At 42.4% G+C, this 25,012-nt stretch overlaps 2 protein-coding genes and 1 long non-coding RNA gene across 5 annotated transcripts; 1 reads left to right on the forward strand and 2 right to left on the reverse strand.

Annotated features, from left to right (window-relative positions):
- Positions 1–1,051: 1,051 nt before the first annotated feature.
- On the reverse strand, positions 1,052–16,123 carry dhx37 (DEAH-box helicase 37). Of its 3 annotated transcripts, none has more exons than XM_020705748.2 (27): positions 16,008–16,123; positions 15,726–15,838; positions 15,455–15,627; positions 14,701–14,813; positions 13,978–14,326; positions 13,754–13,902; positions 13,565–13,657; positions 13,386–13,482; positions 12,861–12,974; positions 12,457–12,673; positions 12,261–12,353; positions 10,362–10,432; positions 9,411–9,546; positions 9,260–9,336; positions 8,950–9,182; positions 8,763–8,874; positions 8,576–8,682; positions 7,175–7,363; positions 6,922–7,046; positions 4,523–4,639; positions 4,271–4,443; positions 4,073–4,187; positions 2,532–2,669; positions 2,359–2,453; positions 2,129–2,202; positions 1,493–1,590; positions 1,052–1,407 (listed from the first exon to the last, which is right to left on the reverse strand). In XM_020705748.2, the coding sequence occupies exons 2-27, from the start codon at positions 15,823–15,825 to the stop codon at positions 1,331–1,333; spliced, it is 3,435 nt and encodes a 1,144-aa protein (XP_020561407.1). In that variant the 5' UTR covers positions 15,826–15,838; positions 16,008–16,123; the 3' UTR covers positions 1,052–1,330. The 3 variants fall into 3 exon arrangements, with proteins under 3 accessions (XP_020561407.1, XP_020561408.1, XP_011477196.1); XM_020705749.2 differs by having other exon boundaries at positions 13,565–13,654; positions 15,726–15,853; positions 16,008–16,111; XM_011478894.3 differs by having other exon boundaries at positions 15,726–15,853; positions 16,008–16,111.
- A 56-nt stretch (positions 16,124–16,179) lies between these two features.
- LOC111947878 lies at positions 16,180–22,854 on the forward strand. Its single transcript, XR_002873832.1, has 2 exons — positions 16,180–16,462; positions 21,082–22,854. It is a non-coding gene; the product is annotated as an uncharacterized LOC111947878 (long non-coding RNA).
- On the reverse strand, positions 22,553–24,756 carry gp1bb (glycoprotein Ib platelet beta subunit). Its single transcript, XM_023958281.1, has 2 exons — positions 24,483–24,756; positions 22,553–23,694 (listed from the first exon to the last, which is right to left on the reverse strand). Exon 2 carries the CDS (start codon positions 23,682–23,684, stop codon positions 23,061–23,063), a length of 624 nt encoding a protein of 207 aa, XP_023814049.1. The 5' UTR covers positions 23,685–23,694; positions 24,483–24,756; the 3' UTR covers positions 22,553–23,060.
- Positions 24,757–25,012: the final 256 nt, after the last annotated feature.

The raw sequence follows: 25,012 nt of genomic DNA on the forward strand, positions 1-25,012 counted from the left end.
CCTAATTGTTCCATTAAAAACAAACAAAAAAAACTTTATTCTCCTCAACTGTCCAGTTCTCCTCCAAAACCAATAACTACTCCATTTGACCTACTATCGGAAGAAAAATATTATAAAGACATCAATGCTGATAATAACTGAGCCAATTACACCATCACTGATTCTACTGTGTTCTAATCAGTGTAATATTCCTAACATTTCAACTACAAAAACCGAAAGATCCTTCGACATCCTTATTCCGACATTTTTTTTTAAATTAGAGATACAGAAAGAAAAAACAGTCCTCTTTGTTTTTTGTGTTCTGTAGATCCACTTGTGTAAATGGGAATGAACTGTATCCAAACTGTCTGCTGCAATTTCATCCCAGTTTCCCTTCCTTTTTCTAACCTCCATCTTCATTTGGAGATAAAAATCTACTTGTACGGTTGGAAAGACCCAGAAAGGAGTGGCCGTGTACAAAAACTTCTTAACTAGGGTCTTCTCGTGAATCTTTGATACTCTCGCCAATCTAGATCATTTCCAAACAAAGCTTTCGTTTTTCCCACCACGGAGGTCAAAGGTCACCGCTTTGGGGCAAATTTTATCATAAAGTTTCAGTGATAATAACAAATTGATCGATAATAATGACAACGAAAAAAACTATAATATTAACGAAAAAGAAACATTTATAACAATAACATAAGTCTAAATCTAAAATATTTAAATCCCTTTTTGTTCCAAAAAAAAAGATGTTTAATGATTTAATGTTTTTTTTATTTTATTTTATCTACAAATAGTTTTTTCACATGCTTGTATGATTTCTTTAATCCCTTTTCTTTCTTACCTTTTGGAACAAAACGGATTTTTTGACATTTTATATTTTACATGAGTGATGTTTTTTACTTTTTCACCAATAAACCTAAAAATGATACTTTTGATAAATGTTCACTAACAGCCTCATCTACAGTAAAACGGCATGGGATTTCTTTTTGTTTGTAAATATCATACATTTGATTTGAATCATATTTAAGGAGCATTACTATTTTCCAAAGAATAAAAATATGTGACACAATTTCAAAGGTATAATAGTTTTATTTGCATTCAGATGCGTACATTTTTTACAAGTCTTTGATACAGCTAAATGTTAGCAGCACAGAGTTAAAAACAGTCACAACAGAAAACAAGATGAAAATTATTTTGGATGTTAAGAAAATACAAAAAAGACAAAGGTTGCCGTCTTTGTTTAGGAGTTTCTCTTTGAAAGACTACAGAAGTTGAGGGAAATAGATCTTACAGACGTCAATCAACAGGCGTTCATTCATGTTGTTCTTTGCTCGTCTGACGTTTGTATCTATGCAGGAGGCCAAGTATTTGCAACTTCCTGGTGAACAGATTCAGGTAACCACTGACAGTAGGCAGACAACAGAACTGTAGAAAGAAAAAAACAAAAGATGAGCCACAATAAGAAAATAGGATTAATAAAACCAGAAGCAACCAAACATTAAAGTCTAACATTTATCGTCAGTCTTCCAGATGGAAAGGAGAGCATCCCTGCAGTCGACCTTCTTTGACACCAAAGGGCCCAGTAAAGCTTCTGTTCTGGGTTGCAATCTGCAACAAAGATAAACACTGTCAGCACATTTGTTTGTCCTTCATTTTTTCTTAACCTGCATCAATCATAAATAAATAACTCAGAGATTTTTATTTTTTTTAAATGGGATCTTGGTTCCTGAAAGGGTGCATGCATATCAGACATACTTTGCTGTGCTACATAAAGCAAGGGACACATCTAACCCATGATAGGTAAACGTTTTATCCTTTTACAATTATCATAGATAATTATCATAGATAATTGTGTAAAGCTCAAACCTAAAAAAAATAAATAAATAAAAGATCTGCTGGCAATTTATGTGAAGTTTCAAAACTGAACGCACTCTGTACAGGAGACACTGCACAAAAGAGATCAACAGCCAATAAGGACACAGAACAGTGTACTTAGTAAAAACATGTCAAAATGCACTAAAAAATCTGCCAACCAGTAAAAGCTGAACGCCGATTTAGCCAGAGACCACTGTATTCTTCCTTTAAGGCCGGGTGATTTAGTAGAAAAAAGATAGAGGAATAGTCCTAAATTAGAGGCCTAACTTACTTTGCCCACGTTTTCAACATGATGGAGTGGTTGGAAAGAAGATAATCACAGTGTTTCTTCAGTTTGGGACTAACCTGTTAAAAGCAAAACAATGTTGTTGTTTTTTTTCTAAAAATCAGTTCTTCTGCAGTTTGTATAGACATCGTTCTTTTCCAAACAGAAGCTAAAAATACAAATGCGTCCACTCCAATATAAAATAATATGCAAAACTATGCAATAATATGCTGTACCTGTCCCTCAAGAAAGAACCTAGCAAACAGTTTGTATCGCTCCAGCCCCTCTGGATACTCCATCTCCACAGCAGGCAGCTGCCAACCCACACGGACTGGAGAAGAGAGGCAGAAAGGGCAAAATATCAGCAGAAAATACCCCCACCACCGATGCTCATGGGCAGAGAACTTACAAAATGTGCTCGGGCAGTGACAACGGACGGTGCCAGAGGAGGAGCAGAACCAGGGCAGAGGAGACTCTAAAGGAGCCCCAAAGTGGCAGTACTGAGGCAGAAGCTGTGGGACCCACTCTGCCTCAACGGCTGAAACCCCTGAAAGAAATGCAATCCACCAGATTATACATTATACTGCAAATATAATCGCAAACATTCTGGAAACGTCCCTCAAATCCGTTGGAAAAATCTACCCATGCTGTAAATTTGTGCACACAAAAAGGTTTAATAACACTGGCGTGATCATGCTTTTTCCACTGCTGGCCCCCAGTTATGGAATAATTTTCCACCAGAACTGTGCATGAGTTCAGACCTAAACAGTTGTAAATGTCAACTAAAGACCTTCCTCTTTAGAAAGGCTTTTAACAGGCAGTAGTTGTGGCCTCTTATTTTCTATTACTGGTTTATTGACTTCGTATCTATTGCTTACGTATTTTATTGCCTGTTGTAATTTTTATGCTGCTGTTTTCTGAATTTGTGTTCTTAGTTTGGTCAGTGCTGCGTGTAGGACTGGCACATGGGAAATCAGGGTTCGATTCCCATGGGGCTCAATGAGCTTCATGAGACCCTTTGCGCTACTCCCTAACGACTTTGTGTCGCCACAAGGGTGCCCAAGTCTGGGTCCCCCTGTGCCCGTCCCCAGCGGGATAAAATACAGGGTTGTGTCAGGAAGGGCATACAGCGTAAAAATCTCTCCCAAACCACCTGTGCAAATCCCTGAAAGCTGATTCGCTGTGGCGACCCCTGAAGGGATATAAAGTTATGTGGTCAATGTAAATTTTTGTTTTCATTTACTTTTCATTGTAAAGCCCTTGGGCGCCCTGATAGCATTGTAAAGTACTAAGAAAATAAAGTTTCATTCGTTTATTCAAATTTCTTGACCTTATTTCTTTTTAGATTGTCTAAATTGCAAAAGTTGGGCAAAATAATTATAAACCATCTCAAACATTCGGTGGCCATCAAGTGCAAATAACATAAATAAATCACTCAACGCAAATACATAAGAAAGATAAAGACCATTAAATAAGAAAAACAAATAAGAAAAAAGCAACATTACATTTTAGAATTCAAAACAAAATTCCGGAAAAAAAAACATTTAGTAAAAGTAAAAGGTAATTTAAAGAAATCAAAATGAAATAAAATAAGAAACCGGCAAAGGTGGGTTTCTTGCCGGTTTCTTATTATGTTGTTTCATTTTTTAACATTTCACATACATTTTTTGGAAATTACTTTTGTTTTCCAAAACGTTTCCTTTTTAGTTTGCTTTCTTTCCTTTTTTGGGTTAATTGTGTTTTTGGAATTGTGTTTTGATTTCCAAAAAAGAAAATTTTGCTTTTTTATTTTGCCGTTTTTAACTTGTCGTTGCGATCTTTAATATGTTTTTGCATTGAGTGATTTGTTGATGTGATTTGTACTTCAGGGCCACCATACAGAAAGCAAAGAATACAGACAATATAAGTTAAATTAAAACTATGAGAAAGCTTTAGCACGGACACTTTTACCTCTCATGTACATTTTAGACGTCTCCGTAATCTCCTGGTAGACCACAAACTCTGGCAGCTTCTTGAACAGGGCAGAACTGGGATGAATAAACACTGGATCATCCAAAAGAGGAGTCTGGGAGAGGAAGGTAGAAGCAAGAGGTGAAACAGAAGAAGTATAAAGTGCATTAAGCAGACAGATTTGACAAAAGATCTTACTTTGTACCCATTCTTCCATTTAGGGTCCAGCAGTTCTTCTTCTTGGACACGCCTTGCAAGATGATCACCAAGTCCCGCCAGGACAATCTGCCTCAAACAAACCACCTGATGTTCTGTGGGAGGAGTCATCTTAGGATCTACAAACACGCCCACCTCTGGACACACGGCGTTGACTAGAAGAGGGGAGAAGATGGGAGTTTCTTTTCTTTCTTCTGCAGCAGTGAAGTGTTTGGTGGCCAGCGTGTTGCTTACCGGCGTTGGTGAGTTGACCTCGAAGTCTCCTGATCTCCACCATGGCCTTGTACCTCAGTCCATTGTCCTCACAAAACTTCGGAGAGCAGCCAGCAAATTCACAAGCACCGACAGCACCTGCAGAAAACAAAAACAAGAATCAACAAGCTGCAGAGCAAAAGCATTTTTTCATATTCCAGAGTTTTTTTTTCTTTTAACCCTTGTGGCTTCCAGTTTAAAAGACATTTAAAAATGGAAGAAGCTGCAGGCGGGTCAGTTCCCAAAGTCACCTCCAGGTAACTTACAGCCAATTTAAACCAGTCCTTATCCACAAAAATGTGAACTTGTCCTAAATTTTTACCTTTTAACACCGGCGTTGATGATCTTTGAACCACTTTACGCAACACTTGATAATAAAGTGTTGAATCTCAGAATCCCACGTTGGACTCCGGCAGGGCTGCCCTCTATCACCGGTTCTGTTCATAGTTTTTATGGACAGAATTTCTAGGCGCAGCCAGGGGCCGGAAGGGATCTGGTTTGGGGACCACAGGATTTCCTCTCTGCTTTTTGCAGATGATGTTGTCCTGTTGGCTTCATCGAACCGGGACCTCCAGCGTGCATTGGGGCGGTTTGCGGCCGAGTGTGAAGCGGCTGGGATGAGGGTCAGCACCGCTAAATCTGAGGCCATGGTCCTTGACCGGAGAAAGGTAGTTTGCCATCTCTCGGTCGGTGGAGTGTCCTTGCCCCAGGTGGAGGAGTTTAAATATCTTGGGGTCTTGTTCACGAGTGAGGGAAAATCGGAGCGTGAGATTGACAGGCGGATCGGAGCAGCGTCCGTAGTTATGCGGTCGCTCTATCGGTCCGTCGTGGTGAAGAGAGAGCTGAGCCGAAAAGCAAAGCTCTCAATTTACCGGTCGATCTACGTTCCAGTACTCACCTATGGTCATGAGCTATGGGTCATGACCGAAAGAACGAGGTCCCGAATACAAGCGGCTGAAATGAGCTTCCTCCGCAGGGTGGCTGGGCGCTCCCTTAGAGATAGGGTGAGAAGCTCGGTCACCCGCGGAGAGCTCGGAGTAGAACCGCTTCTCCTCCACATCGAAAGGAGCCAGTTGAGGTGGCTCGGGCATCTAGTTCGGATGCCTCCTGGACGCCTCCCTGGAGAGGTGTTCCGGGCATGTCCCACTGGGCGGAGGCCCCGGGGAAGACCCAGGACACGCTGGAGAGACTACGTCTCTCGGCTGGCCTGGGAACGTCTCGGGGTCCCCCCAGAGGAGCTGGAGGAAGTGGCTGGGGGGGGGGAAGTCTGGGCATCTCTGCTCAGTCTGCTGCCCCCGCGACCCGGTCCCGGATAAGCGGAGGAAGATGGATGGATGGATGGATGGATGAATCTCAGAGCAAATCTACATTTCTGCACTTCAGAATCTATTGAAATTATGTTAATTAAATAAATGTTTCAAGACTCATGGTAGCTCGAAGAGCCCGTACCATTTCATGTTGTTGGCTCAAGTATTCAAGTCATGATGCTTTTAGCCAAATATTTTTTTAAGTGTTTTTTTAGGGACATAGTTTCTGCAGGGCGGCAGGAGTACATTAGAAATTGCGAGCAGGACTGATAGTGTGAAGCAACCTCGACCCCCCCCTTCCTCTCCCCATTGCTGAAAGCTCTTTATTTAAGTAGAGGAGGGACCTTGTGGCCCCCCAAGCATATTTCCAATGTCATATATAAGTAATTTTTTCCGCAACATTTTTTTGTCTGATCCTAATTCATTATGACTTCAATAAAAAAACACTCAGATATTCAATTTGGAGCTTAATTTTATAATCATATATATCTTGTCATGAGCAAAATGTTAAAAACATGTTAAAAAAAACACATGTTTAAACAGAAACATAAAATTTGGGTTTTAAAAGAACAGTTTGATTTTGTTATTGGATTTAGTATTAATGACAACTTTATTAGGATTGACCTTTTATTAACTTTAACGTTTTCATTAAATGAGATTAAAGTTCTCTAAAATTGGTTTTGATTGACAAGTAGCTGTCAAATTTGCTTAGTTTTTTTTTTCTTTTTTTCAGAGGGGTCGGAATTCCATTTGATGAAAAAATGTCTTAGTAGGATCAAACAAACAAATATGAGAAAAAGTTACATACAATTACTAGAATTTTTAAAGTGCTCCAAAAATTAACAATATAAATCTTAAATCTTAAAGTCGTCACAGAGTCGAAGTCAAATCTGTTCCATTATTTCAAATTCAAAATCAGACATTGTGAGATAATTAAATTACAACACGTGAGACCAAATTCAGACTGATAGGGGACAAAAGTAAGGATAAAAATGTGAGTGAGAACTGATCCTAAAAAGGCCTAAATTTAAATTTAACTTAGCAATTTCCTGTTTTCTGCTTCAGCAAACTCACCCAACATAACCATGAGGTCACCCAGAAGAAGCGAGGCTCCTTGCCCCGCCCACAACCTCCTCATTTGGGTGAGTCGAGCTCGACGCTGGGCCAGCTTGGAGCTTTCGTCTTCACTTCCTGCAGGTCTGAGGACAATTAAAACAAAAACAAAAACATTTTCACTGCAAAACAAAGGCAAAAATCCCCTGCTTTCCCCCCTTTTGGCTCTTATTTTAAAACACAAGAGTAAGAAGAAAAAAAAAAAAAAGTTCACCTGTCGAGGTCTTCAAAAAGCTCCCGAACAGTCATGGCTGCCACCACAGCGATGACGTACGGCAGGCAGTCCTGCTGCTTCCCGAGGGATAACATCTTTGCGTAGCGAGGTGAGACGGGGAAGGAAGCCATAGCCCGACCCAGTGGCGTGATGGGACAGCTCAGCCTCGCCTGCTGCATCTCCTTCACTCTGACGGGCAGGAAAAAGGTTTTACAAGTCACATTTTCAAGCTCTGAATTTCTCTTCAACCTAGTGGACCAACACGTATCGTTATCTTTGTTTTATTTTGAAAAGCAACAAATAGATGTTAAAAAGGATCCCAATTGTTATGATTGGACGTGCAGAGCACTGTAAAATAAAAGGTGTTAACATCAAGAAGAAAATAAGGAAAATGAATTCAGAAAAAACATATCAAACTACTTCTGAACAAAATGTAATGTCTGCCAAAAATTCAAGACGGATAAAAAATCTTTCTCAGAGAACACATCTAAGAAAATTTACTCTCGGTTTAATGCTTAAAGAAAAAGAAATACAGAAAATCTGCAGCTCCTATTCAGTTTTGTTGTATTTATCTGCCACGTCTTAAAGTCCGGTCCATTTGACATTAAACCGTTCTGTGGTCGAATACTGGCGACACACGGAACAGCTCATTAGCACGGTTTCAGGGTCATATCTGTGTCTAACAACACCACCATCTCCAAATTAACACTTTTTTATTGCTGCTGTAAGTCCAGCGGTTTTATCCTCCAGCTCTGGCAAAAACGGGGTCACGTCTCACCGCTTCATCAGTCAAACGCGACATGGACGTGAATTAACGGAAGTGACGTTCTCGTGAAATGCACTCTTGTGAACTTCACGTGCGGATGGCAGAGGAGGAGCAGGAAAAAAAATCACCAAAAAGAGGGCTTTCAAACATGAATCACTCTGTGCAAACAGAGACGGGGTTAGATGGAGGAAGCTGATTCGTCCCTGACGGGAAATGCCGAAAGTAAAAGAAGAGGATTTCCTCGCCATACGGCAAATAGATGTCTAACTTTTACTAGCCAAACATAAAAAAAATGCTCGCAATTAGTGACTGGTCAGAGTTAATTTCAGACCCTGCCTATGACTAACTTTAGAACGAGCTTAAACAAGAGCAGTGGGACTGTTTTATTTACCAAAAGGGCACAAAAGAGCAAAACTGAGTTTTTAGCATGAATACGTTTTTTAGTCTACATTAGAATGATAGGAAGCAAACAAACTGAGGTTTTTTTGTCCTAAATATGAGATATGTTATGGTCCAATGATTGCTGTTGCTTATAGAAAACACAAAAATTATTCAAATGCACTTTTTCTGTGACATTAGGGTTTCATTAAACATCCTTTTTTTAATCAATAAGCGTTATTTAAAAAGCAGCAGACCTCCCTGAGCGCGGCGGCTCCTCCAAAGCTCCTAAAGAGATCAGTAGCTCCTCTGCTGCAACAAGAGCCTCAAAGGAAGGAGGCGTTGGAAAAGGAAAGTTGATCACCTGCAAGTCCACATATTACAGGGTTCAGTTACCCATTTTGTCAAGAATTTTACATGTCATCTTTGCGATTCTTTATTGACCTTGTCTATGTTGAGGTCTTTCATCTGTAGAACCAGGTCTTCAACGGGTCTGCGAGTGATCTCTGCCTCTGAGAACAGGCTGAAGTCTCCAAACACAGCAGAGGAATACAACCTGCAGAAACAGGAGACCAAACCAATGAAGAGATGCTCCTCCATCAAGGAGAATCCTGAAGCGGCTCAGTCTCACCTGTAGCAATGCCCTGGCTCCGTTCGCCCCGCTCTTCCTGCTCTCTGATTGGCCGACGCCTGCGAGGTCCACGTCACTTTAAAGGACGACACTCCTGTGACTCGGTCATAGAATCGTTTCTTGACTCGACCGCAGTCGACCACGTATTTGATGCCTGGAATGGTCAGAGATGTCTCGGCTACGTTGGTGGCGACCACACAGAGACGTGTACCGGGCGGAGGAGGCCTGAACACCTGCGGGCGGCACACACACACTGAAAAGGAAGCTCCAACAAACATGGAGTCCCAACCAGAATCACTTCTCGTCTCACCTTCGCCTGCTGATCCGGAGCCAACAGGGAGTAGAGTGGGAGGACATAAAGAGGGATGGATGGGTCACATTTATCCTCTACAAAAACACAAATATAGTTCAGCGCCTGCATGACACCAAGGATAAGGAGACATTTCTTCACACCCGCTCACCTGTCCCGACGGGATCGTCTCCAAGGTCGAGGTCCGAGTCGCCGTCCTCTTCATCCCCGATGCCCGCCTCCCTGTCCTCGTCTCCCTCATCCAGAGGCAGAGCAGAGTAGTTATCCAAGTCGATTCGGGGAAGAGACTGAAGTGGAAAAGAAATGTAGAGTCAAGAGTATGCAGCAGTTGCTTCAACCAAATCTATAAATAACTGATAATGGACACTTCAAAGATCATTTTCCTGCTTATACCACTGCGACTTACAAGGGAATAAACATTATATCAACTATTAGTACTTCAATCTTCTCATTTTTAATGTTTAAATGTTTTTTCCCAAGACTGTCTGGTATCTGTTGTCATGGTAACCTGCCTCTCGCTCTGCTTCAGCTGGTTTATTAGGAATAACCAGAGGAGAAAAGTGGTATGAATGCTAAATGCCATGCTAAGTGATACGAAGCATCACTTCAGAGGGAAGGTTTACCTCTTTTACCGCATGTGTTTTTCCAGATAATGAAGCGTTCCAAGCAAAAAAGTTCACAAGTTGTTTCCTAGATCGCTTTTAGTGCAAGAAATATCCATCATTATATGCATGTCAACAAATAAATTTCTTTCACTAATTAATAAGAAATATTTATAACCCTATGCTTCCAGTTGTTCCGGTTATCAACTGGCATTTTAGCCAGTGCAATAATTTTCTTTTCTAGAGCACAAATATCACTTTTTAGTGGGAACCCAGCAGCCAATCAGAATCTAGTATTCACCCAGAAGATGCCATGAGTGCAGATAGAGACGCACCTCAAAGTATTAACTGTTTTACACCAGGATGGATTTATAATCTTAGGCGTTTGTGACAAGTGGTAAACGATTTTAAAAATATACCTTAACAAAAAAAGGGAGAAGTGACGCAACTTGAGAAATTATGTAACGGACTGATTTTAAGGACATAAAAATGTAACGCACCACAGTCTCCTTGTGTTTGGTTTTCTTGAACTTCTTCATGTCGTCGGCTGTGTCTCCATCCTCACGTTCAGCTATATTAACAAAAAAAAGTTAACGTTTTATAATAAGATCCCTTTAATAATCTAGTTATTAGACATTAACATTGATCTTCTTCTTCTTCCGGCTTCTCCCATCAGGGGTCGCCACAGCGAACAAGTCGCATGGTAAATTTGGCAATGTTTTACGCCGGATGCCCTTCCTGACGCAACCTTCTCAAACCGGGCTTGGAACCGGCAGAGGTAGAGAAGGGAACAGGGAGCAGCCCGGAGTCGAACCCTGGTTTCACAGATGGAAGGCACCGCAAACCAGCACGAGCCAAACTGGCTCCCCAGACATTAACATTGATATAAAACATAATTTTATTTTTACGTTGTCGTTCTTTGTGGATAGAAATAGCCCACACTTTAGATTAAGAGGCTGCAATGAACTATTATAGGGCCTAAAATAATAATAATAATAATAATAATAATGGATTAGATTTATCTGCACTTTTCCAGATGCTCAAAGCGCTTAAAATGTGTTGATTATTTATTCACCCCTCATTCATACATGGTGATGGTTACTACTGATGTAACCACAGCTGCCCTGGGGCAGACTGACAGAGGCGTGGCTGTGAAGTGTCTTGCCCAAGGACAACGACATGACTGAGGGGGAGCGGGGGTTGAACCACAAACCCTTCGATCACTGGACGACCTGCTCAACTGCCTGAGCCACTGGCACCTAAATCATGCTAAATCAATCAATTCTTTGAGCTTTTAAGTGTATTTAAATGTTCATTACTCACCAAAATACACTTAAAAGCTCAAAAAATTGATTGAGCATGATTAAGGCGTATTTGAATGTTCATTACTCACCAAAAGAAAGCCCAAAGTAGAATTTTGATCCATTCACACATTTCTGAGTATTGCTCTTAAAACCTGCTCTCTGAAGCACCAGCCCCTCCCAATCCACAAAAACAAGTGGGTCCTCACATTGTGACATTATAAAGTAAGGAAATGCCATTTCCAGGAAGAGTCTGCGCTGGCAGCACCGCCCCCAGGCAAACACACACATCCAATTATGCCTCTTATCATATTTTCTATATACCGTATTTTCTTGACTATAAGGCACACTTAAAAGTCTTAAATTTTCTCCAAAACATACGGTGCGCCTAATGTGGTTGTGTGACTTCGGTAAAGAGGGCGTGGGAGAAAATGGCAAGGAGGGAAGTTTGGGTGTGAAAGTGCTGTTGAACGTTTCTCAAAAAATGAACCAGACGCTTCAGATGCGTGTGGGGGGAGCTACCGCCTGACGTTTTAGCCTCTTTGCTGCATGAAAGCCTTGACTGTATATCTCATTTACAATGCATGGAAGACACGGGTGATGTTGTTTCATTTACTTTGAAAAGCTTAGAAAAGCATGGAAAAATCCTTCTCCATTTGTTTGTAGTTTGTAAAACCTCTAATTTTGCTAATAAATGTCTTTATAAGAAGCATTTTGACCCTTATAAGGCATTAGTTAGGCATCTTTAAATGCTAATTAGCATCTTATAAATGTCCTGAAAAGGCTAATAAACACATTATTAATGCCTGTTAAACACCCACTCCAATGAAACTCATATTTTTGGTGTTTTTAACATGTTCTGGTGGCATTTTTCTGATAATGGAGGACATATAAAAGAAAATTAGGCTTAGGACTCTATTTCTATATCAGACGGAAAAAAATGCTGTTTAAAAAAGAGCGTATTTTTCTGACAAAATACGCTGGGTGGGCCACAAGCTAGTTCCATTGGCAGATTTTTTTTTTTTTTTTTTTACATGGGAAAAAAATTTTTCCCCCTCTGTTTTAAGAATGAAGGAGATTTGTTCCCAGTGGACACACCTGTGTTCCCCCTCCTGTAGGGAAAAGCTTTCCTGAGTCTCCTGCAGAGACCGTGGACCTCAGCCTGACCTGTCAGGAACACCAGGATACCTCCTGAAAAGCAAAAGGTGGTTAAGCCGCTTAAGATAAACTCACTTTTGATAAAGTTACAATCAAAACCAGCGTCTCAGAGACAAACGCTTGTGTGAAAGAGAACCTGGAGGCAGCATGCGGTGGATTTTGCAGGTCTTGTGGAAGGCCTCTCCGGTATAATCCTCCAGTGGCGTGCGTTTGTTGAAATGGACGGTGACCGGGAACTGACGAGCGTCGACCTTGACCACAGGCGGGGGGTTGCGAAACAGTTTCTGGTTTTCTGTGAAGTCCTCAACTCGCAGAGTGGCGGACATGACCATCAGCTTCATGGGCATCCCTTTCTAGGGGGAGAATCACAAAAGAAACGTTTCTGTGAAAGTTATCCAGGATCCAGGACTTTGAAAAAGGTCATCTGGATTTAATTGTTTAAGTTGAAGACATTTGGTGAAGTTCAGATGACCCTTTTGTTTGTAAACTTTTTAGCAATCAGAAATTGTTAAAACTCTCAAACTTTTTCCCGGCTCCCACCTTGTTTCTGAGCGGTACGATACGCGACAGTAATCCGATGAGGATGTCCGTGTAGACGCTCCTTTCGTGCGCCTCGTCGATGATGATCACACTGTACTTCTGGAGTAGAAAGTCCTGAAGGGTGGAAGAAATAGTCAAATGTTTTCAAACCCACAACAGAAAATTTCTTCCAATATTTGTGTTTTTTTTCATTATCCTTTTTCAAAGGAAAACAACATTATTTTGGTAAAAATGTTGTTTTTATCTATTAGGATTTATTTTTATATTACATTTAAAGTATCCCACTTTAGAAAAGTTAAAAAAAAAAAATAAATTAGGGATCAAAATTATTTATATCATCTCATAATCTATACTATAAATGGTTTTGTTTCTAGCTTTGGGGAAAAGTCCCAACATTGTTTATCATTTTGAGGATTTTCTAAGCATGTTGCCTTCAGGACAAATGAGAAAAGAGGCTTACTTTGACATTAAGTGAGTTTTTAATCACACCAACACCCTTTCATCACAGCTCAGTGGGTAAAATACCTTCTGGATCTCCTTCAGCAGGACCCCATCTGTCATGAACTTGATCTTCGTGTCACTTGTCACGTTGCCTTCATATCGGATCTGGTATGATACCACCCTGCAGGTAGAGGAAAAAAAAAAACATCTGAATGGTAAACATGGATATAAAACCCCACAGAGAATGAATAAATGGGTGTTACCGTGTGGGCAGGTTCATCTCTTTGGCCACTCTGTGAGACATGCTGACCGCTGCGACTCTCCTCGGCTCGGTGATGCCGATCGTCCCACTGCTGCTGGAGGAGGAAACAGTAGAAAGATGACAACAGCGTAGATACACTTCACACCTTTAATAAAGTACAAAACAGCAGCGCAATAGGATTCTAACCCACCTGGCATAGCCAGCTTCATAGAGGAACTGAGGGACTTGTGTGGTCTTTCCACTCCCAGTTTCTCCACAGATCACCGTGCAGGGGTTTTCCCTCACGGCCTCCATGATCACCTGCTCTTCTGCCAGTATGGGCAGCTTTAGACGAGCCTCCTACAGCAACAGAAAAAACACCTCCTTAAACCTATGCATTTATTTAGGTTCCATCGTGTGAAGCATGGCACAAACCTGGACTTCTGGTGATCTGTCAACAGGAACAAAAACCGCTGGCTCTGAAAGCTTTTTCTTTTCGGAAATGTCCTTCTCGTTCTTCTCTGCTGTCACTTCGTTCTTGGGCTTTGTCTCCTCACAAGACGGGTTGGTTTCTTTAGGTTCACTCGTCTCTGTGGTGACCTTCACTCCATCCTCCTCCTCCTCCTCCTCCTCAGACGAAGTGTCCAAATCACTACTTTCTTCAGATTTTTGCTGTTCATCGTCCTCTTCCTCCTCCTCTTCTTTCCATTTTCTCTTTCTGTTTGCACCACTGATGCTGCTGACCTTAGGAGCCACTTCTCCATCTTTCAGCTCATCCGATGACCTCAAAACAAAAACAAAACAAAAAAATTACTCTTCCAAGCTTGATCCACCATCTGCATTTTTATTGTTTAAATGACACTTGGCCTGATTTAGGAATTTAAAGTTTGAGAGAATAGTGAAGCAGAAATCTCATCATGGTAACCAAACTGCTGAAATGAGTCAGCTCAGATCATCTGAATGAAGACCTTATTTTTAAAGTTACTATGATGTAATAAATGGACATAAATTGAACATATTTTTGTAAAACACTGAAAATACAAAGTCTTTCTAAAACGTGCTTTGGTCCAGTTTTGTTCAGAAATATTATCAAGATTGGATAAGAAACCCATTTCCACCATTCGCCGAACTTCCTTTTTAGTTATTATTTTTACTCACAGTTTACTCTGGTAGAGCTTGTCTCCTGTTCCCAGTTTGGACGTTGTGTACAGAAGCTTCAGCTCAGACTCTGGAAGCTGCACCTCAGCCAGTTTGCTCAGGATTTCTGCTCTCTAAACAGATAAGAAAACCTTGAAAGGAACATTTTTAGACTTGAGCATAATACAGATCTTCTCTGTAAAAGAACGTCTTGAATCTGAAGTGATTAATTGATTGGCCCTCTTCTATCGATGACATTTTAAAAATCTGATGGTAAAACTTCATTGTTAGTTAATTTAGGGGCAGTCATATGAATAATAAAAATAAAAAAACAAGCAGACAATCAAACCTATTTTACTAAATCTAAGCCAACATTGAAGATGTTTACCAACTAAGACAAACATTTAAAAAAAAAAACGTACTGGAAGTTATTCTTCCTTTTCGTTGGAGGTAGGAATAATGAATTGATTTGAGTTTAACATTTTTTTTCAAACATTGAAATAAAAAAAACATCAATACAAAAAGTTAAATCTGAAAACTTATTTTGACCATCTTGTTAAATAAAAAAATCCAATTTCCTTTACTTTGTTAAATATGTGATCAAACTTTACAAATATGAATTATCGTACATTATTATAAAAACTTATCATGAACCAAAAGAAAGAGAAAAGCTATTAGAAAGTTACTGCAAAAAAAAGCCACTTAATAGATTAAAAATAAACCATAAACATTGACATGTTTCTTGTAGAATTTTGAAAACGTCAAACTTTCGTACCTGAGCTTTCTTCTCCTTTCGCTCCAACACCTTCTGTAGCTCTTTCTTCTGCTTCTTAGTCAAAGGCCTTTTCCTAGAAACAACTTTTTGTGAAGAGTTCTTGTTTTTCTTAGCTTTACTGGCTGGAAGGACTAAAGCATTGCTTTCATCCACACCTTTCAGTCTGCCTCCATCTGAATCAAAAAAAAACCCACAAAAGTAGATCAGTTAAATCCTAATAATAGACAATAAAATAATCGGGGACTTTTTTATTCACAGAAATATGGTTTACCTTCTAATTCAACTATAACCTGTGTTTTTCCATCTTCTACTTTTTCAGGCTCACTCTGCTGTCTTCCTTTCCAGTTGTGTTTCTTCCTCAGTTTTCCCATTCTGGCTGCAGGTCTGGATAACAACAAGCTACAAAATATGAATTAAACCAAAATGTGTAAACAGACTCATAATCAGTCTGTGAGCTCCATTGACTCCATGACGACGAGCTAACCAGCTAACATTAGCGTTACGATGTAAACAGTGTTTAGGCACCAAATGTCTATTCTTTGTAAAAACCCACCTTTTGCGTTTAATTGCAATTTCATATATGTCGTTTCAAATGTGACCATGAGTTTATAAACATCCCTCAAGCAAAAAACACGTGTAAACACTGTGGGTCCGCCGCTTAAATGATTCCGCCGCAGCAACGTAAGTTACCCTAAAAGGGTTCCGGTCCGGAATCATTGTAGTTACGTCGCACGCGCCATTTTGAGAGTCAAACACATGTTTTTGTTTTGATCCATTCGCCAGGAAAAATCGGCGACTTGGTGTAACTGAAATAGCCACCAGATCTCACCATGGTACATACATGCGTTGCTGTTGGCTGCCACAACAGAAAAACTCCAGATTCACGCCTGTCGTTTTACCGATTTCCGCGGGATAAAGACAGAAAACAACGATGGATTGCGGCAGTCAAACGGGCAGGGTGGCAGTCCACAGATGCCAGCAGACTCTGCAGTGAACATTTTGTGTCAGGTGGGTCTACAGTCGCACATTTTATTTGTCTCAAAAGTGATTCATTTAAAAAAAAAAATCGTATTAATCCTAACCTTTTCATATTTTTCTGACGGGCAAGTTATTCAAGTTATAAACTGACTTATAAAAATAACTGTAGCGACCTGGGGGTTAGCCCCGCCTTCAGCCCCCAAGATTCATGAGAAGTGGGCAGTCTTGGTGTGAAAACCTTGAGTGAGAGAGCTGGAAGCATAAGTCACATCCATGCTGTTTGGGCTGTTTATCCTGTGCTTGAGTAATTGGGTTTATTGCTGAATATGGATTTGTGGATATTTTCCTGTTAATTTCTTCTTGAGACTTTCCGGGGTCGTGCTGTGCATGGAGTATGGACAGCTCTTTATATGAAGCCAATTATTGATCAGCCTGACTATTGTGGTCCCACCACAGTGATGTCCCGACTGTGTCCCGGATGTGTCGTTCCAATACAATTAATAACTTTTTATCTCATTAAAAATCTTTCAATTATCTTTCTGTATTAAATTTAGTGAGCAGCAATGCTTGATAGTTTTTCTCAGAGACTTCTGGGAAATTCTAGATTACTGTACTGGGTTTTGGATACATTTGGACAGCTCTTAAAAAAAAAAAAGGTCAAAAGCTCTGTATTCCTGTAGTGCAATAAGTGGTGAGTAGTGAATGAATTCAAACACAACCTGTGAGAACTGGCCCGAGTAAATGTGACGTTACCCATAAAAAAATGGTGTACTTCCAGCTTCAACCAAATGAAGTCAATTCATTCTCCATTCTTTTGCAATATAGATGTTGCCATGTTGGAGCCAGAAATTGTCAGTAAGCATAAGTATGCAATTTAGATAACAATATTTCACTTCCGACAACAAAATGGGATGCGGATTTGAGCATCAGCACAGATGAAAGTTTTTGGTCAGAACTTTGTCTAAACACCTTTAAAATGACAAAAAGTCCAAATCTGCAGCTAATCCATTTCAAAACTCTTCACAGAATTTACTACACTGGACAGAGGATGTTCAAGATGGGTCTCAGTAACTCAGACATTTGTCAGCACTGTGACAGTAATCTACCCGACAATTACATGCATGCACTATGGTTCTGCACGCCTGTCCAGGCTCTCTGGCGGCAGGTATGTGCCGATCTATCAGTCTGGCTTAAGGTTTCAATCACAGCTTCACCGTCACTTTGTGTGCTTGGTGACATGAGTGCCATCGATGTAGAAGGAGGATTAGGCTCTATCATTTTCATAACTCTTTGCATTGCTAAAAAAACTATTTTAATAAATTGGAAAAGCAAAAAAAATATAAATATAAGTCAACACATAAATCTGCTGCTTGATCATATCAGCTTGGAAAAAATGTCAGCCCAAAGTTCAAGTAACTTCGAAAGAATTCGGTCTCTCTGGTCTCCCATAGCTAACTCCGTGACTTAGGGGGTGGGGGGGGCCTGGTCGTCGCTGCTCCTTGCCCTTCTGCCGTGGGCCGGGGTGGGGGTCGGGGCCTCCGGTGCCTGGCGGGGGTTGTTGGGGGCTCCGTTGGTCGGGGGATCGGGTCCGGCGCCTGGGTGGGGCGGGCTGGGGCGCTGCGTGGTCCTTTGGGCTTGGGTGTGGGGGTGCGTGGTGGGGGGGTGGGGTGGTGGTCTGGCCTGGCTTGGGGGGGTGGTCCCTTTGCCTGTGCTGGGGGGGGTTGGCGGGGGGCGCTGCTCGGGGGGGGGGGGGGGGGCAGCGGCGCTGGATGGGCTTCCCATCTACGCCTGGGGCTGGGATCGGCCCTTCCCTGGCTCTGGGGCGGGACGGGACAACCCTCTTGGGGCCCCCGGTCGCTCTGGGTGTCCTCCGCTTCGGCTGCGGGGTCTTGGGGGGGGTGGGGTGGGGGGTCTTGTCGGCCCTGACCTGTGGGGGGGCATTCTGGGGGAGGGGGGGGGGGTCCACTATTGGTACGGGGCAGGGGGGGTTGACGGGTCGGGGTCTCGGCTGAGGCCATCGGCGGTTTCCCCGGCCGGTTGGCTGCCTTGGTCCCGTCGAGGCCTGACCAGAGCTCTTCTAGGGCCGGCGTTTGGGGGTGGGGGCCTGGGCTTGCTCCGGGGGGGGCCGGCGCTTTCTGGCTCCTCTCTCTCTGTGTGGGGGGGGTGGTGCTGGGCCTGGGGTGTCGGCGCCTCCGGGGGTGGGGCCCCTGGGCTGGGTGGGCCTGGCCCCCTTGCTGGGGGGGGGGGCGGGGGACAGCTGTTTGACCACCGGGGGACAGTCTATCAGTTGTCCCCAACTTACCCCCTTCCTCATATAACCTCATAATAGGGTGAGGGGGTGGGGGGCTTAGCCTGCGATGAGCCTTGGGGGGGGGGTTTACTAGGCAGTGGCCCCCCTCCTATGGTTGCCGTATGGAGTGGGCCCCCCCTCTTTCGGTTTTACTTGCACCTTAGACATGTAGGGCCCTTGGTAGGGGGCGTGCTTGGACATCACTGCCAGCAAGCAGCGGATGTCCTCCTAGCACCCTACCCGCCAATTTTAACCGCACCTTAGACATTTAGGGCCCCTTGGTGGGGAGGGTGAGGGGACGTCACTGTGAGTAATCAGGAGATGTCCCCTTAGCGCCCTACCCGCCAATTTTAACTGCACCCCCCTTAGTACACACACTCCTCCCCCCTCAATATATACATCCCAACATAAACACACACACATGCACACACACACCATCTCAAACACACATACACGCACACACATTTTGCAAGGAAGGTGGGACCTGGGTCCATCTGTCCCCTGCCTCTTCCCTGGTGGGGGGTGCGGGCCCCTTTGCAACGGCGGCCGTGTCCCCGGGGTGCCGGCTTCCTGGGCCCGGCGGTGCTCTCTCCGCGCGGTGGGGGAGTTCACATTACATCTGAGCCGGGGGTGTCTGGTCCCTGGGGGGTGGGTTCTGGTCCTTGCTCCTGAGTGCTGGGCCCCGCCAAATTTCCAACTGTGGCCGAGCCTGGTCGGGCCATATTTATAACACCCCTTGTGGGCCCTCTTTTTTTCCCCGGGGTTCCCCCCTCCTGGGCGGGGGCGGCGGGCCCCCTGCCTCGCTCCTCCCTGGACCAACCGTGGGCCGGGCGGATGGCTGCCTGGAGTGCGGAGCGGGTCTCCCTTGGGGGGTCCTGGCTCGTACCTGGGGTTGGGGCGGGGGGATGCCCGGAACTCCTGGGTGGTGGTGGGGTGCTCGTTTGGGGCTGTGGGCGTCCTTCTCCGGTGGGGCTCTGCGTTGGGTTCTCCCGGCGCGGCGGGGGGGCTGCTCTCCTGGTTGGGCTGGGGCGGCGCTCTCTTTCCCTCCGTGCTTCCCTGGCCTCTGGCTCTGGGGGCCTTGCGGCGGCCCTGCTGGCCCTGGCCTGGGTGGCGGGCTTGGTCGCCCGGGCGGCGGTTGTTCCCTGCCGGTTCCCGTGTGGCGTTGGGGGGATTCCGGCTGCCGCTGCTGCTGCGGTGGGGGTCTTGGGGTGGGGATGGCTGGGCACTCTCCCTCCTTCTTTTCACGTTCCACCATCCATTTTAGAAGAACATAAAACCTCACCTGAGCACTGGTGTTAGCTCACCTTTGCACTAATAGCTTGCATGACTGAATGACTGAAATGTTTCACACTAGTTGGTTTTAAGGCATAAGTATGCGTGTGTGAACACTATCTGTTTTGTGTACATGCCGACAGGTGGACATTTTTGCAGCTAGCAGGTGTGTTTATAACATTTGAGTGTGTGTGTGGACGGGCCCCGCCCTTTTTGTACTGCATTTGAACCTTACCATAATGATTAACAACCAGTAAACTTGTTGCTGTATGCTGCTTCATGGTCTTATCCCCCTTCCACTCCTATTATCACCCCCTACCCCCCCTCTCTCTAGCGTCCCTCTCTCTTCTTCCCCTCTTTCCTTTTCCGTCCGGTCCAACACCAAAGATTTTCAGACATGATTGAAATTAATAAAGTTTGGCCTCAATTACAAAAGGGGTTTATTCAGACATACCTTTGGTTTGTCAGAAGATTAATAACCCCTCTTGTTAAAGCAAAATATGTCCAACACAAGAGGCCCTCAGCTCTCGTCTGTCTGCCCAGCTGTTGGACAGGACAAGTTAAAAAAAAAAAAAAAAAAAAAAAAAAAAAAAAAAAAAAAAAAAAAAAAAAAAAAAAAAAAAAAAAAAAGTGTCAGTAAGCAGTGATTGGTCCAAGTGGGTCTGAGTCAACACTTCTATGACAACCACTTTCACCAATCAGGAGTGAGCTTGTTGGAAGTCCACGCCCCTACCACTTAAAAGCTGGGTACACAAAATCCGTCAATCAAACAATTCGACCGTTTGACGTTCAAAGATTATGTTGAGGCATCCGATTGGTCCGTTTCATAGTTTCTCATTTACAGTTAATGACTCAGACCGACTCAGACCATTATTAGAAAAAAGCGACCGAATATACTTTAATATATTTGTTGAGGTTAATGGCACAAATCTGCAAATGTACCATGTGGAATCTGCAGTGTCCCAAATATGACAAAAAAGGAATATAAACACTTTCACTCTGGCTACCGCTCATTCCACAGGCGAAACAAGTATACCCCTTACAAACATTTCCTCAACATCTTTTTCCTTCTTTTCTGTTTCTTCAGGTAAACAGAGCAAAAACCAGTTTTCCCCCGATTATATTCCATCAGTGTTCAAGCATGCCCCATCTCTGGAAAAGAGAAAACATCTTGCCGAGCTTGCAAACTTTGAGCGGAGACGAGAACTAATAAGGAGCAAGCGACAAGAACAAGAGAAGAGGACGGATGTTGCAGCTGCTCTGCTTGAACTTCAAAGCATTCACCCAGTCAATTCTGCAACAACAGACGCTGTGTCCGATGCTCAAGACCAAAATCCAGTGGTTGAGCACCTACATCTGACAGTTGCAATCAGCAACCTGACTATGCAATGGAATGCAACGCCCTCAGACTTGAAGTGAGCATGCTGAAAGGTCAAGTAGATGCATTATCTATTACAGAAAAGTCTTTTGAGACGGATGACAATATAGTTAGGTTTTATACGGGATTGCCAAATTTTAAAACACTGAACACAATTATTTGGGTGATTCACTCTCAAATCAAAGTAGAGAAACTGTCAAAGTTTCAGCAACTAGTGCTAACACTCATGAAAATGCGGCTTAATTTGACAAATCAGGATTTGGCCCACAGGTTTGGTGTAGATGCATCTACAATTTCAAGAACATTCAGGCACATAGTCGATTTATTGTACTTAACTCTGGTTCCCACTGCTGTTGTCTGGCCACATAGAGAGGCGCTGAGGAAGACTTTGCCCATGACTTTCATGACAACCTATCCAAAATGTGCTGCGATCACTGACTGTTTTGAAGTGCCGCTTGAGCAATCGAGTGACCAGGAGGCCACAGCACAGACACGCTCAGCGAACACTTTAAGAAATACAGTGAAATATCTCGTCGGAGTAGCGCCACACAGTGTCATCACCTTTATCCCTTGTGCTATCCTAGGCACTTTAACATTGGGAGTTGGGTCATCTAGACCCACTAGACAGTGCTCTGAACCTTTTTTCTTCAATGATTTGTGATCTTCACTGGTGTCCATGGATTACATGAAATCTTTCCACCTTTATCCACCTTTGTCATGGTAGGGAGAACACATCAATGTAAGGGTGGGGTCATCTAAGATAGCACAAGGGTTAAATCAAAGGGCTGGGGTGGCGGCGTTAGTGACCGTCACCTAATGGAAAACACTGGTTTCCTTCAAAACATGCTGCCTGGCGATATCGTGTTCGCTGAGAGAGGCTTTAACATTCACGAGTCGGTTGTGGTCCATGGAGTCCAGTTGGAGCTTCCTGCTTTCACAGAAGAACAAATTCAGCTGAGTAGGAAAGATTTGGCAACAACTAAAGAAACCCAAAAGATGGCTTCAGTATGCATGCATGTGGAAAGACTTACTGGAATGGTTCAACAGAAATACACTATTCTTAATGGCCCTGTAGAAACCGCACTCACTTATACAGATGCATCATGCGGTGCCATTACCTTGGATAAAATCGTACATTCTGCCTGTGCTTTGAGTAACTTGTGTAAATCCGTTGAGCCTATTGACTGATTTATTTTTTATTCTGTATCAACAACAAAAAAACACGTTTTTCAAAATGGGTGATCATGTAAATGACTTCACTGGACTTTTTTTTTAAACAATAGATTGATTTCATTGAATCTATGATAATAAATGTGCATAAAGTGGGAAAATGTTTACGTTTGATGAATAGCTGTGTGAAAAAAGGACAATGTTCTTGTTTTTGCTGCTTTGCGTTGACACAATACAAAACAATGATTAAATGACAATGTTGAAAATAGGTTTTTAAAATAAGAAAGTGAACAGAAATAAAGTGTTTATTAACTAAAAAAAAACTTGTTTGATCTTTGTATATTTGCAGTTACTGTAAGTTTTAAGTAATACATAGGTAGAAATTATATAGTAAAGGTAGGTTACGCTGTTTTGTTTAGTATAAAAAGTGTCAATATGTTGCAAAAGATTTATTTACAATGTTTAAGAGCCAAATTAACGTTAAAAAATCATGAAAGCCTTAGGTAAAAGGGTATGTTTCAGATGCTACTGTCCTTCAAATGCTCATATTCGTTCTCTCTTGGGCTTTCTCCGACTGCCAAGATCTCCTCGGTGGTCCGTCTGGCCTCTTTGGACAGCCTCTCAAACCTTTTGAGGAAAATGATGAGAGCTACCAGCAGAGCTGCTTGTGCCGCCACGAACACAAACAGACAGATGAAGGAGGCGAAGGCCAGGTTGCAGTACCAGTACTGACACGAGTCCAGCACCTCCTCCTCCGTTAAATATGCCACAAGCCTCCCTTTCAGGCTGGGGGGGGAGCTGCAGTTCACCCCCACGTGTGCCATGAGGTCAGCGCTGTGACGCCGCAGCCAGGCCCGTAAGTAGAGGACGCCGCAGTCGCACAGCCAGGGGTTACCCTGAAGGGAAACGGAGTGAAGGGAGCTCAGGCCATCCAGGAGCCCGTTGGGGAGGGTGGTGATCAGGTTGTCGTGGAGAAGCAACTCTGTGGCTCCTGCAGGGAAGCTGGTGGGCATGGAGGACGAGGTGAGAGACCTGCTGCTGCAGTCCACCCGACCACCACGACAAGAGCAGGGCTCTGGACATGCTGATGACCTCTGACCTCCAAACAGGAGGAGGGAATATAGGAGCAGAAATCTGGCCATGGTTACCAAACTGAGGAAAAACAACTCAGATTAGCTGTGAGTAGATCTGTGGTCAGAGAAAAACTTAGATGTGTTATCATCTAAGTTTATAGAAAAAGATTTTTTTATCGCCAAGCTTTACGCATAAACAATGTGATCTTATCTAAGACAGGAAAACCTAAAATCTGGACTATACAGGTATTTTCGATCATTAGCAGTTTTTTATTAAGCAGGAAAAGAAAGTTGCTGAACTTATAACAAATTGATTTATGTAGGAATGAATCCTGTAGCAGAATAATTTTTCCCTTGAAAAAAAGGGAAACAAAAAGAGGAGATAAGGAATAATCTTTGCTGCAAATATGGAAGATATCCGGTTAAGGGTGTATCCTAAAATCTTTCTTCTATTTTCAATGTACAAACTTGGAAATAAAATATTATATATCAAAAACATATTTTTTATTAAAGCATCTGAACCAAAAATGCAAGAGGATTTGACTTTAAAAGGGTATAAACCCTGCTTTCAAACTGCAAAACCCTGTCAAAATAAATACAAATTAGTCCTTTGAAGCAGATGAAGAAAATGGTCATGAAAACATTTTTTAAAGCAAAATTGGATGCTGTCAGTGTCTGGAAAGAAAATTTGTTTGCAACATTTTTGCTTGTAGGCTAAATTATGTTACACATTAGTCCATCTGAGCTGGTTAAGATCAAACAAACATCTTTCATATTTAAAAAATTAAGAGATAAATCATACTTCACATTTCTAATAATTGTTTAACTCTAGCTATGTTGACATAAAGTATGAAAGAAGTGACTTACTGTTTTCTCTGCAAGTCCTCTATGCGTCTTAGAGTGTGGAGAGGAAGAGTGTTTTACTGCCAGCTGGCTTTTACTGATAAACGTTGCTGTCAAGTTATGAGCACACACAAACATATCTGCTTATTGACGCACACCGCCACGTAGGGATATCAGTAGCTCTTTGTTTTGAAGGTTTTAAATACTCAAAAACATTTTTTAAAGAGATGTTTTGAGACCAATCAGAGATCGAAAAGTTATGGTTTGATTTCTGGTTTGAAAACACGCACACAATTCCAATTTCAGAACTATTGATTTAAAAAAAAACAATGATACATCAGATCATTGCAAAAACAGGCTTTCTAGAAATACATAAAAATTCTTATTATAATAAAATTAGTTAATTATGCAAAAAAAAATCAACCAAGGGGATAAAAAGATGGTCTAACAAGGATTCTTATTTTAAGAAAAAAATTCTTAACACAAATTGTCTTAATATGAAGTCATTTTACTATTCAAAAACTTTACTGATAAGATCTTTTTACTTTTTAAGA

This window comes from Oryzias latipes, chromosome 9, assembly GCF_002234675.1.
Source record: "Oryzias latipes chromosome 9, ASM223467v1".
NCBI classification, from domain to species: domain Eukaryota; kingdom Metazoa; phylum Chordata; class Actinopteri; order Beloniformes; family Adrianichthyidae; genus Oryzias; species Oryzias latipes.

What these genes read in the sequence shown, in the direction of transcription:
- dhx37 (XM_020705748.2), bottom strand. Translation starts at nt 15,825, where the DNA reads ATGGGAAAACTGAGGAAGAAACACAACTGGAAAGGAAGACAGCAGAGT. An exon ending in TGCTGAAGGAGATCCAGAAG is followed by an intron (nt 12,975 to 13,385) that starts GTATTTTACCCA and finishes TCCACCCTTCAG; the next exon opens with GACTTTCTACTCCAGAAGTA. An exon ending in GAGCCAGGGCATTGCTACAG is followed by an intron (nt 8,875 to 8,949) that starts GTGAGACTGAGC and finishes CTGTTTCTGCAG; the next exon opens with GTTGTATTCCTCTGCTGTGT.
- gp1bb (XM_023958281.1), bottom strand. Translation starts at nt 23,684, where the DNA reads ATGGCCAGATTTCTGCTCCTATATTCCCTCCTCCTGTTTGGAGGTCAG.